Source organism: Molothrus aeneus, chromosome 1 (genome assembly GCF_037042795.1).
Source record: "Molothrus aeneus isolate 106 chromosome 1, BPBGC_Maene_1.0, whole genome shotgun sequence".
NCBI lineage: Eukaryota > Metazoa > Chordata > Aves > Passeriformes > Icteridae > Molothrus > Molothrus aeneus.
Genome location: NC_089646.1, coordinates 69,156,474 through 69,170,275, shown reverse-complemented (window position 1 = coordinate 69,170,275; position 13,802 = coordinate 69,156,474). Strand labels below are relative to the sequence as shown.

The 13,802-nt window shown below is 45.5% G+C and overlaps 1 protein-coding gene across 1 annotated transcript in view; it reads right to left on the bottom strand.

Moving 5' to 3' along the window:
- The window catches only part of DUSP22 (dual specificity phosphatase 22), a 43,561-nt gene extending 29,991 nt beyond the window's left edge, over positions 1-13,570 (bottom strand). Inside the window, exons 1-2 of the mRNA XM_066559017.1 lie at positions 13,294-13,570; positions 7,319-7,352 (exon numbers count right to left, since the gene is read on the bottom strand). Of these exons, the coding sequence (XP_066415114.1) occupies positions 7,319-7,352; positions 13,294-13,314 (55 nt within the window). The 5' untranslated portion in view covers positions 13,315-13,570. The remainder of the gene's footprint in view (positions 1-7,318; positions 7,353-13,293) is intronic.
- Positions 13,571-13,802: the final 232 nt, after the last annotated feature.

Genomic DNA, 13,802 nt, shown 5'->3' with positions numbered 1-13,802 from the left:
TGCATGCCTGTGTGCAGGTGATGGCCATCTGAACATGCACTCAGAGCTGTACAAGAAATATCTGACCTCCTCTCTACCCACAAATCCCCCTTCAGGGAATACATTTTCACTTGGGAAACAGACCCTGTGATATCCAGGTCTGAGAAGGGAAGCCAACCATATCACTTGAACTGAGGTCTCTGCAGACAAGCCACGATGATAACAAGATTCTTACTTTCGGTGAACCAGCAGAGAAAAATGTGCATTTAGCCAATACAAATGATAATTTTAAGTCTAAAGAGAGACAGGTGATAAATATATCAAATGTATAAAAAAGCAAAATGCTACAGCAAGGAAGTGCAGTTGTGAAAAGGTGGTTCCTAGACCTGTAACCAAGGGGTTTCAGACATTCAAAACTGGAAAGAAAACTGAGGTGACTGAAAATTTGATGCTAGATACGGCAACACCATGGGCTTGATTCTATGAGAAAAAAGGGTAAAATAGACTATCTGTCATCAGTGAGCAACTTTCCCCATACTAAACTATCAGCAGGTCAAAAAACAACCTGAAAGAACCACCAATACAGGTAGAAGTTAGCTTGTGCCCATCTACTTTTGACCTTTTTGCTTAAGAATGGCACAGCACACCACGGTAAGTACAGCAGTGGTTTTGTGATGGGAACACCTGCCTTCGAAACCTGCCCATACAATCTTTTCACATTAGCCTGGTTGCACACAAAAAGAGAGCACTGACCACAAAGGTTTCGAACCGGCTCTCTCTAGGTACAAAAATAATAGCATCACCTGTACGTTCTTTATGTACATGCAAGAGTTCAATTAGCATCTCTCGGGTCGTCTTATCCACTTACTATAACGTTTCAATGCCTTCTCTACATCACAAAGAAGAGCTGGACATTTAATTATACTGCCCCATAGACAAGATTCAAGTGAGCACAGTAACAAGCAATGAAATTTAAACCTAATCCAATTATGAAAGCTTCTCTACAGCTAATAAAATGAAAAAAAGAGTTAAAACTGCAAGGATTTTATTCACTACTGCTCAAGCCTGCATGATCAACACAGATGCCTAATCCTTCAGGAGAGAATTAACACAAATTCTATCTGAAACAGAATTAAAGCCTAGCTTCACAGAACAAATAAAATTTCCTAAAAATCTCAGAGAAAACATTTCAAAGAAGAAATGCTAATGCTCGCCAGGCGACATCCTCTAATCCACCTGACCTTCAGATTTTTTTAACAGTTTGTAGGACAGTCTCAATTCCTTAGGGAATGCCTAAGCAGGCAAGGATTTGGAAACCCAGAAACCAGCCTAAGTGCCCCTAAAAATCAGTTTTCTGTCTTACAAAGACTAAGGGCAGACTCCAGAGCATGCTGGCTGGAATTCACGGTGTTAAGGTACACCTAGCACAATGAGACCCCAATCTCTAATTATCAGTATGACCTATGTGGTAAGAAATGTCTTGCCACACAAGGCAAACTGCTTTAAAAGAAGATATGATCCAAATTAAATGCTGACTGCTTTGAATTAGTTTGAAAGGCCTAATGGACATAGTACAACTCAAAAAGACTGAAATACCTTAGTTCTTCAGTTAACAGAGACTCAGGCTAAAGGAATTTCAGCAAATCAAAACTATACACTGAGATTTCAGATATTCCTAGAAACAAGCTGGAAATGGCCATCCCAGACCTATGTGACCAGGTAGCCAACAAGTCCTTAATATATTTGGGAAATAAGCATTCAATTCACTAAAGTAGAGGAGAAAAAGCTTCCCAGCTACTTCTGGATCTAAACTTCAAACAGTTTACAAAGGGGAAATTCCCCTGGTTCCCCAGCACCTGCCTTAAGTCTCTACAGATACTACAGATAAGGCTATTTAAACAGCAGTACAAATAATATATCCTGTCACTCACAGTCTCATACCATAAATAACAAAAAAAAAATTTAGAAGTTATGTAAAGAACCTCCAAAAACCAAAAGAACCACCACCACCACTGCAATTCTAACTTCTTTGCTGTAGCACAATGCTGTACAAGCTCATGCAAGCTCACATTTTGAAATCACAGTGTGAAACACCCCATTTTCAAATGTTATGATTAATCCTACCTACCAGAGCCCCCTCCTGTGCATCCTCTAAAGAGTGCCTCAAATGCAGTATTATTCCTCAACAACAGCTTACCTAACATTCTGTGTCATACAGCAAAATGCTTCTAAGCTAATGCAGATGTGGACTTTTGAGTAAAGCCTTTGGGAAATTCTCTCTTCACACAAAATGACACAATTCACACTGGGGAAGTCTTCCTCTCTCCCTCCCACATTTAGCCTTTTTTCCCTCAGTTTCATACTGTGACTCCAAGCTTGACCTCTACTCACGCAGAGAGCTACAAATACTTATATACAAAACCAATGCCAAAGTCATCAAAATGGGACTGCGGCCTCAGAATTTCTCTCCCTGCAGCTCTGGGAAGCCTTACTGTGTGCTGGGGAGAAAATCACCTAGTGCAGTGTGCTTCCATCCCTGTCAGCAAAAGAGAGACACAGCTCCAACCACTGCAGTTAAGGCACATCAATGACTGAACAACTCCAATAGTACAGTAGTGAAGTCTCAAATGTACCTACAACCATCCTCTCTGTCTTCAGTATTTTAGTGCCTCCACAGAAATGCAAGGTGAGGGATAAGAACTTCCTCTTAGACAAGGCAAGTCAGCCCAGCATGTACAACAGTATTAAGTCTCAATCTGCAGATGTATAGAGACAATTTCATCATCATAACATCTTCTTGTTTTTATTATATAAAGCAAAATTTTGTCTACACTTTCTCTTCTGCTTTGGAGAGAGCTAGATAGAGAGACAGCCACCTAAAGAAGAACATCCTCTGCAGTGGTTCAGAGCACTAAGAGCTATTACTGAGAATGGTTTCCCATCAGGAGAGCTTTGTTCCTGAATCCAGTTATGTGCAGTTACAGACACACACACACACACACAAACTGTGTACATGAACAAAACCTCCAACTCTCCTGTCTCCACTTCACACTTTGTTCTAAAATATATTTTGTCCCATCCTCTCAGAAGGATCTTTTTGGGGAACAAGAAAGGTGGGGAAAGAGGTCAGTATTCTGTTTAATGGAGTACCTATAGTCTTCCTTCAAAAGGTGAAGCTGAAAAAGGAAATGGTACCTCCATCCTCTCCTGTTTTCAGTATCTAATATAAAGCCTTAGGAAATGGAACTTAAAAAAATAGTAAGCAGATGAGAACAGGAATTAACTGACTTTAGAAACACAGCAGAACTACTTGGTGGGCATTGCCTTTTTATACACTTAGTAATAGGAAGGGCAGAAACTTCCCCAAGACTCTCCAGACCATCCACAGCAATACTGGACTCTTTGGGGAAATTAAACCTCATATTGTGGCTTTCCCCTTCAAATTAAAAAGCCCCCAAATATTCCATGGAAAAAAACCTTGAATGATTACAAACAAGGAAGAACACAAGCTCTTTAATATTCAAGGTAGAAACACTCTTGAGTCTCTGGTTTCTGCTACTGCCACACCTCTTGATTTGGAAGCAAACTGAACACCCACTAAGAATCTCTCATCAGAAGAAACAGATTTTGTTTTCCATTTGTGCAGAGAACCAGGCTGTCCTGTCAATCCCTTAAGGAACAAAGCAACCATTTTTGTTGTGAGCACAGGTGACTTTAAAGGGCCATCAGGTTTCCAGTGCAGAAGACAAGTGGACATGCAGTCCCACAATAAATTCTTTGTCTTTTGAGAGGACCGTATTTCATCTGTAAGGTACAAATGAAACAAAACAAATCTTCTCCAAAACCATAGGCAGAAAGAGGAGTTAACTTCCTCTTTCTTTTCCCTCATTTTTCCCTCTTAGCCTGCTACTCTGCCATTTGCAAAGAAATAACTACTCCTTCAATTTCAAAGAAAAAATCTCAAGTGCTGTTTCCTTCTGGGCTTTCAGACCAGACTCAGTCTTGTATTTTATATGGACATCTATGGTTCTTCTTGAATTTTTCTGCCCTCTAGCTGTGCAATCTCAAATATAAGCTCTCAGGAGCATGCCACACTTTTCATGTGCTACTGATGAGCTGAATCATGCTTATAGAGCCTGTGAGATAAAAAGCACTTGAACACATGCCAAAATCTGTGCTTATTCAGGAAAGGTTTTCAGAGACATACTCAAGCTCTGTCGACTTAGGGGGATTTCAGGAGATACTTCAGTGCTTTTCATAATCAGCACTACATGTAACTTTCTACCCTAAAGACCCTTAAGGTGATTACTAAAGCCTCTCTCAAGTCTATGTGCTTAGAGGTTTGTGAAGCACCAAACAAAGCAGAAGCAGCAAGCTCAGCTCCCATTTCTGCCACAGGTTCATTTCACAAGCTGTATCTGGGCCTCAGTTTATCTCCCAGTCAAATGCAGAATTTGCACTGCTCTGTCATAGATTGTATTTAAATTTACTAGGCCTAAAAGCAGAAATATAGCTGAATGGTGAATAATAATTCCCCAATCAGAGCAATTCCTGAATGCCTTCTCCAGACAACAGCCCTCCAGAATTAGTGTTTAACATCTCAAACATCCTACTTTCACTCAGCAGAAAGGCATGCATCTAGAAGAACTGTGCCTTTTCCCAGACTGCCAGGGTTCCCAGAGGTCTCCCATGCAGCAGCAAGACAGGAGTGTGAGTAGGATGGTACTTTGATTGAGCTCTGGAAACCGTGCATGCCCAGGCTCCCTGAGGAGCCACTGGGGAAAGACTATCCTCCAGAGGGCAGATCAGAGCGATTTACAGACATTCCCCTGACTCAACTTCAGGAGAAGCTGCTTCCTCTCCACCCCAGCTCAGGGACTCAGTGCCTAGAATCCTCAGCCCTGTGTCTGGGCAAGACACACAACACCAGGGATTCAGTGTTTCCTCCTCTTACTGACAAGATGCAATTTTATTCAATTTCAAGCTATCAATCTTAAGCTGAAAAACGGGAGACTGATCAAAAATGCATTACAGGAAATAATTTTATAAATCTCTCCCTTTATGAGTAGCTAGTCATTTCAGCTGCCTAAATCAGGATACTCTGACCAGTCCCAACTGCACATGCTGCTGAGTATTTCTCAGTCAGTGATCCCCTTCGTGGCAGCCTCAATGCTCACTAGTCACTTTTTAAAAAAGTCTCACAAATCAGAACATGCCCCAAGAACATAAGGATCAAAGTCCTCCAGAAAAATACACTGGTAATTAACCAACATCCTGTTCCTAAATGGGATGACTTCACCGCACAGAGAGCTTGCTGCAACTACTCCTAAGCAGTGAGGCAAGGGGATGTTGAGGCACAAGGAATGCAGAAAAGGGTAAGAATTGTAAAAGCACGCTCTCGTATTAGTGAAGTACTGCAAAACCTATCTTTTCCTCTCCAAGTATGGTAGCTTATCTGAGATTATAACAGGTACTTGTGAGGGGAGAATGTAATGATTAAATGTAATCTTAGCAAAGGTCATGGCAGTAAATAAACGGACATTTTTGTTTGTACTTTAATTAATTTAAAAAAACAGACTCCATAAAACAAGCACTGGGGTTAAAGTCTTTCCTCTCTTTTCTGGAGGTAAGCAGAGGCATTACACCCTCTGCTTTTTTCAGTGAGGTTCCCAGAGACACTTCCCAGCCACAGCACCTCCACCTGCACACCTCTGCTCTCCACGTGGGTGTGACCTGCCCTGCAATTCCAGGGCCACTCCCAAGGCACACGGGGAGAGACAGGGCCACAGGCCTGGCGTGGGCAGAGATGCTGACTCACTCTGCAACCCTGGCCAAGTCCCCTGCTCTGAAAACAGAGCTGCACCAGCAAACAGATGCTCCTGCTGAGTTTCACTCCCCTGGGCAAGGGCTTACCAGTGGGATGGCCATGGTGAGAGGGACTGATTGGGAGCCATGTTACCACCCTACCTGAAACCTAAGGAACTCGACTATCCAACATCTTCCCAATTCCACCCCTTGCCTGAATTACTTCAGGAAGAGAAAAGAAAACAAAAAGAGGAAGTAACATGGCTGTGACCAAGTTTTAATTCTGTCATCAGACCATGCAATGGTTCCATCCAAAGGCTTTCAAAACTACCCTTTTGGCCTTATTTTCTTTTTTTTCCTATATTTTTCTTTTTCCCCCTTTCATTATCAGCATGAAATCACCTCTATCCTCTCATTTTCCTTACCACGGCACGATTAACTCCCTCAAACAGTAGCCACTGTACTTGTGTTTATGGTGTGGCAAAAGGCAGCTTTTAACCTCACATGTACGTCCGAGCTGCCTTACAAACTTATCAGCTCCATGTCCCAAGGGGCAGCAAGCACTGGATCCATAGTATGGGTCAGCAGATCCAGAAGCAGGTAAATCAGGCAAAAACCACTGAACTCGGGTTTTGGTATGGAGAGGCGTGGAAGGAACAGTGGGCATGAGGCAGAGAGAAGGTGCAACACCATCTAAATCCAGTGTAGATGTTGCCAGCCTTAACAGACTGGGTGTGGTATCAGACTGCCCAGGAAGGACGGGGTATCTATTGCAGGAGCCCCTGTGAACCCTGCTTTGCTGTTTTACCCAAGCATAGGAAATATGGGGTCCACATCTATGTCAGATACACTGTACATGCACAAGTGGTTTACTTCTGTGTAGAGAGAGAACTGCCAGAACTGCTGCTAAGGAAGTGTTTTGAGAACAGGTCATTTATTTGGATGTCTGCATAAAGTTTTCTGTGATTTCTAAATGTGTCTGTTTTTCTGTACACAAAAAATAAACCTTATGCATGAAGGAAAAAAAATCCATAGAAACTTACATCTGCAACAGAGACAGTGTGAGTATCAGTGGTCAGGCTGCAAGCAGCAGACATATCAGTCTCACAAGCGGTGACAACAGAACTCTTTAGCAGTTGTTATAAATAACCAAAATAATGAAAGCAATGAGCAGGAGGTATAGTAAGCCTTTACTCATAAGGAGGACTTGCAATAAGCCTTACAAAGAATCTGCCTGGCCCACAGGCTTGCTTGCCAAGCACGGGAATCGTTTAAGGCAGGCCAATGTTTAGGAATTCCAGCTGAAGCATACTCCAAGGAGATGGTATTCATTTTACTTTTCTCAAAGTACTTGCAGCACAGCACACAGAGGAGAGAGCAAACGAGTTCTTCTTTAAGTGCTACCAGGTGAATCCAGACATGAAGCAAGATGGGGTTAAAAAGCTACAGAGATGCCAGAGAATTCTGAGTGCCTGCAAAACACTTTAGGACTCTTGCTAAGTAATCCTAGAGATAATAATAAAACTAATCTTACCTTTAAAGTTGCCAATGAACAAGCCAGGCAGAATCTGTGAGAAAGAAATATAGTATCAAATATAGATATCTTGTGGTAAGACAATTTGACAAAGTTCAATTTGCATACAGGATGGAACATACTACTTTAGCAGATTATTGTGAAATGCAATCTAAAACATGCTGACAACTTTTGCAACCTTCTCAGACCAGATAGCTCTAGGCATACTGTGCTTTGACAGCATTCCTGGGCAGAAGGGGGTTGTTAATCGTGGGGATTCTTTCACTTAATGGAGGCTCTCCAAGGACAGCAAATGTAGTTTACAAATTACAAAGCAGCCTCACAACACAGCTCTCCCCTGCCCCCCCGCAGCAGGGTAACAGCTACCCTCATGGAACTAATGATGAAACTTCACAGAGCAAAGGTGATTTGCCTAAAGTTGCTAAGGAAGCTGGACAAAGCCCTGCAAAATGACATCCTTCGAGGCTTTTGAAGTGTAAAGCCATGCAAGTCAGGGCTGCAGCACTGTGGAGCTCTTAGAGGAAATCACTGCAAACAGTAATTTGTGTGCTCACATAGCAAGAGAACTGCTGAAAGTCTGTGAAATGCATGTTTCTCTCACAGATCTACCCCTTCACCCCACACTCTCGGATGCCTGCACAGGGGTCAGTTACAGGACATTCTTTAACTTCACTTCAGACTCCTTCCATAACAAGTACCAGGTACCTGGGGAGTATCAAGGTCTGCCCAAGGACCAGCACGTGCTTGAGGGCACGTGCACGCACAGCCACAGAGGCAGGTGACACTGTAGTGCTACCCCTCCTACCCTCTCATAACCCTCCCAAACTTGGGAACAGCAGTACAGACATCAAAAACCACCAGGCACACTGAACTGCTGGCCAAGATTTTTGTTCTCTGCCACGTGAAGTCTCTGACCCACACCCACATCCTTTGAGGAGATCAGAACTCTGGTGGTGAAACCATACAATCCATTTTTCTTCAGTCCACATATAGCATACCACCAATACAGATACATCAGCACTGACTTCCTATAGCCTTAGCAACACCCCAGTGTCACCACAACAGCAGCAACATCCTCTCAGGCACAGCTACTTAAAAGGAAAACTCCACCTATTTAGGAAAGTCATGAAGGACTTTTCATCAGGGATCATTGCCACAGACTTGGTTTCACTGCAGCCCTCCTGCTGAAAGGTGACCCAGCTCACCATGCACAGGTTAGCAGGGCCAGCAAAAGAGGCTGTAAAACAGCTTCTGACCTGCCCTAACTTTCATCTGGTCAAAGCATCACTTTCGCTGTTATTTATCGAGCCTTTCGGGAAACAGAAAGCTGCAGCACCTCTTGCACTCCTTGCAGCTTTGGTTTGTGCAAACATTCCTCCCTTTAGGCTTTGCTGGGTGATCACTCTGCCTGCTCTGTCTCTGTGTCACACTAGCTCTAAACACAGGGCTCAATTATCTCCCCCCCCCCCCCCGCCCCGATACAAAAAGACACCTTCTCCAGGACCCTTGCTGTACCTGATTGCTTGTAGACCCTTGCCTGAAAATTAAGGGCTGATTGACAGCACTGGTTCATAAAGAAAACAGTTCTTTAGTATGGGCACCTGTACATTTTGCAAAAAGAAGCTCAGATAGATTTCTCCCTTTTCCTTCCCTCTTCATTTGTACAAATTCAACATTCTTACAGAGACAGCGAAAATGCCCAGGCCAGTTTCCAATGCCAGGGTATGGTGTAGGGTAAAGAAGCTTTACAACATCCTGCTGTCCCCTTCCATGTGTGCAAGATTAATGGTTTCAAGGGACAATTCAGTATTTCAAGCACTCTCGATGACATTGCTAGAAGTGCAACTCTAATGCTGCATCCCAGGTTAGGAAAATGAAGCCTGTACCTGTTCCAAATAGGGCAGTACTCAAGAGTCACTGCCAAAGAGACTAAATTCTGCAAACAAAATCATGTTCTAAAGCAAAAGGGACTCAAGTTATGAACGAATTTCACTAACAAGATCACCCCAAAGAGCTCCCTCAACTTCAGTATAAAAAATTAAAAAAAAATGTAAAGGCTTTCTGCTATTTTGAAATAGCGGTCTGGTATTTCCTATCTGCAGCACAGATCTTCCATCACACCATTACTGCTGTAGACTATAGCATTTTAGACTCCAAGACATTATTTCTGCATCAAACGTGTATTCTCAAGAGAGAATAAAAGCCTAATTTCAATTCACAGTCATTAAGCTTTGACATTAGAAATTAAAGATAGTGAGGAACACTGGGGGGTTGCAGAAACGAGGTTTCTTACTGGCAAAGGAGGAAAAATCCAGAAGTCTGCATTTGTGCATCAGGAAGCAATGCTGTATGATAGACAGGTAATTAGGACACCGTGCAACCAAGGACAGATGTTATCCCTATTGTACTAGTCATTCTAAAAGCAAGAAACATTACTATGGGTGAAAGCTACCTGAAAAGAAGTGAATCTTTATGTCATGCTGACTAATACTTCAGCACTCAACTATGGCTGGGAACTTTCAGCTGTGTCATCTCACACTGCCTTCAGTAACTGCAACTCCAGGCTGTGCAAAACGAAGGCTGATGGCAGCGAGGGGCGTGTGAGAGAGAAGGGGTGGGAGTCAGAAGAGTAGAAAAATAAGGTGGTTGTTTTTGTGAACTTCTCAACCACTGCTATATGAATAAAAACAGTAGCATCTTTATATGATCCGAAACATTGCGAAAATGACCACAGACCAAGTAATCGATGTAAAAAATGCACCAAGGGACAAGGACACCAACGTCTGTCCTAGTTTGTACCTCGCATGAGAGCAGCTCATGCTCTCCACCTTGCACAAAGTCTGAGCCCTGGAACAGACAGTAGTTGCTAATGCTTCTGTCAGTCCTCTCTGACAACACACCTCTCTGGAAAATGGCTTTAAAGGGCTACTTTGCTGCTGTTTCCTCTATCAACAAATGCTTATAATAAAGCATCTAACTCTTGCCTAACACTGCTTCTGGTTGTGTTAGTACTGATGGGTACTCTGGAGAAGTCCATGGGGCTTTCTCAGAGATGTTGGGGCACTGCAAAAGGAGAGGACAAACCTATCTTTGTCCAGTAGTACACAAGAGTGGCACATATCAGTGAGGGGGATTTGCTGCTGACATGAACTGGCACAGCTTCTCTGACTTCCATAAAATTAGCTACCTCAGCTGTAACTAGCCACACTGGTTTAAATTTCTTATTAATCCACTCCTACAACAAGCAGGGCTTATCTGCCCTTTTCATAGAGATAATACTCGAATCTTCTGAAGAGTTTACATGAATAACTGTCAGTTAACTTTAACAGCTCTAAACAACAACTAAACCCCAGGAAGAGCTCTTCACCAAGATCCTGCTCACAGATAGTCAAATCTGGTCACCATCTCAGCCACTAGACTTCAGCTCCTGGAAAAAATTTCTATATTTCAACCACAGGCTTCAACTTGAACTTTGAATACAAGTCAAAGTTAGACATTAACCATGAACACAAATCAGACTACTGAGACAATTTCCTAAGTCAGACCCCATTACTCATTCTGTAAAATGTACATCTTAAAAATACAAGAAAAAAAGGTGAAGTACTGAAAATTAATACTAGGCATGTCAATGCACATTCACAACCTGATTCTCCTTCTCTGAACAGAATAAAAAAGGTGTTTATGAACAAATGCTTTCAGTTTAATTCAGGAAATGTCAGAAGGCTAGGATGGGCTTTAGGAAAAAAAAAAACCTAGGCCAAGATAATTTTACAGAGAAAATTAGCAAAGAAAGATAAACCTTACTTAAAAAGAATGCCAGGCCTCCAGCCCTTATCATTCTAATGGCCACATGCAATTGCTATTTGCTATGAAATACATCAGTATAATGGGACAGAAAAATAAAGAAGGGACCATGCCATTGAGAAAGGATCAGTATTGAGAGGCTGTAGCAATCCCTGGAGCTCTTTCTTACCACACCCATTCCAGGGATCATTAATCCTCTTCCCTTGGCATCTGTACAAAGGGACTCCTTAAATGAAATAATCCATCATCAAATAAGCTGATTATTTTTTCCTACCATCTGTATACAGATCTACCACAAGAAACACACTTCAGCTGGAAACTAAGGCAATTTGTATTGACTGACTACACTGAGTCAAGCAAATACCACCTACATCTGCATGCTTCCCCTTGCCCCTCCAGCTTCGCTGACTCATGAGATCAGGAGGAAGAGATGATCCAGAGGCACATTCGGAAGGTGGCAAGTTCCAGACCAACATGTGGGACCCCTACAAATATAAACCCTGATGGCCAGTACCCAACATGACTGTAGCCTCCTTAAAGGAGCCAGCCCTTCTCAAACTGCTGAACAGCTCAACCTCTTGGATACAGCTATAAGAAAGGGGAGAAAAATCCAAGTGGTGTTATGCCTGTCCTGAAAGCACCAGGTGGTACATGTCAGGGCAACATTTAACAGAATTAAAATGACCAAACTGGCCAGTCACAGATTGCCAATTCCTACCCACATAGTACCACAGTAAAATGCAATGCAGCTTCAAAGGGCTGAGAGTTGTCCTTTCGGTTTTATTTTTTTTTCTCCCCAGACTGCAACTTAAGCTTCCCATATTGCATCCCTCTAAACGTTCTGATAATTTCAAGCATTCCAAGAAAATTACTACAAATATGCCAGAGGCCTAAAACAAGTTTCTCTGTATTTCTTCCTAACTGGCCATTTCTAGAAGGCTAATATCAATGAGTGGCTAATATTACAGCATTATTCCCAGACTTTGAAAGCAAAAACTGAGAAAAGGACCAAGGGAGGTTCTGCCTCCTACACACTAACTCGATTCCTCAGCAGCCAGATGTTTTCCCTGCCAAAGGTTTCTATTTCAATGTCTCTACCCATAGGATGGAAAGGCTTCCCCTTCCAGGTGGTACACTAAGCACTCTGGATGTTCAACAATTTGATGACGCTTCCAGGGGCAAGCATGTCAGACTGGGACAAAATGTGAGGAGCTATTTCTAGCTGTTCTCCTCTGCTTTGTTAGAGGCCACACAGCAAAGCTACTCCCAAAGCACTCAAAGCAGGATGTAAGACAGAGGAGATGACTCAACTTCTGTTCCTCATAGTAAGCTATATATAAAAGGCTAGTTACCACCACACTTTCAAACCTGGGTTTTAAACAGAGGTGGAGATACTGAGAAAAATCACAGTGGCCCCTAGGTAACCACCATGACATGACAGGGGAGTCGGTGCGTACAATAAGCCCCCTAGTGCCAAAAGGCCAACACCCTCTGCAAAACAGATCCATCTTCCTTCCTCTTCCTCACTGCGATCTCCACTGGGGCCGAGCGCTTTCCTGTCCCACCGGTACCGTGCGGGCCCAGCCTATGTCCAGCGGCTGCTCCTCGGCCCGGGAGCGGAGCAGGCTGTGCCCAGGTGACCCGGCTCGGCTCAGTGCGGCGCCCGCTGACAGCCCCGCGCCCCGGCCCCTGCCGCGCCTCAGGGGCTGCCGGCTCTGCCCCACGGCACCCCCGGGGCTGGGGGACGCAGAGAGGGCACTGAAGCCCGGCGCCGGGGGCACGGCGGCCCTCGCCGACCGCGAGGAACTGGCTTCGCTCGGGAAGGGGAAGCCCAGGCAGCACATCACCGAAACCAGGGCCCCCCTCCGGCCCGCCCGCCCGCGCTGCGACTGGGGAGGAGAGGGCGGCGCGCCCTGAGGGAGCGGCGCGGCCGCGGTCTCCGTCCCTCCGCCCTCGCCCCGAGGCGGGGGACCCCCAAAACCCAAGGGAAAAGCCCTCTTGCCCTGGCCTTTGTTCCGAAAGCGGGTGCCCGCGGCGCCGGGGCGAGACAAAGGCGGGGGCGCCACGGCACCCCGCCCGCCCCGAGGCGGGGAGGGACAGTCGCCCCCGGCCCCGCCGCGCTGGCCCGCACACATGCACTCGCGCACGGCGACAACGACGAGCGGGGTTACCTTATTCATCCCATTCCCCATGGCTTAAGCGACCCGCACGCCAGCACCGCGGGAGAAGCCGTCGGCCGCTGCTGCCAGCGGCGGGTCGGCGTTCATGGGACAGTGCTTGCCGAGGGGGGACTGGGGACGGGCTAATTGCTAATCAAGGGCGGCCGCTGCTCGCCGCTGTCGGACAGGGCGAGGCGCATCCCTCTCGCCCTGGCCGCGGCCGTCGCCCTCCTGGATGCCGGGCGGCTGGGGGCGGGTTTCCGCTCGGCCGCCCCCGGGAGCGGCGAGAGCCGCGGGGCCGCGCTGCCAGGATCCACCTCCCGCCGCCGCCGCCGCCACCGCCCCACGCGCGGTGCGGGCCCCGCGGGCCGCCCTGGGGCTTGTAGTCCGCGTCGCCGCGCCGCGCCGCCGCCGCCTGCCCCAAGGAACTACGCGTCCCAGCGACCCCCGCGCCGCAGACCTGCCCCACCTGCCGCGGCCGGCGACGCCCGGCGGGCGTTCCGGGGAGGATGAATAAGCGC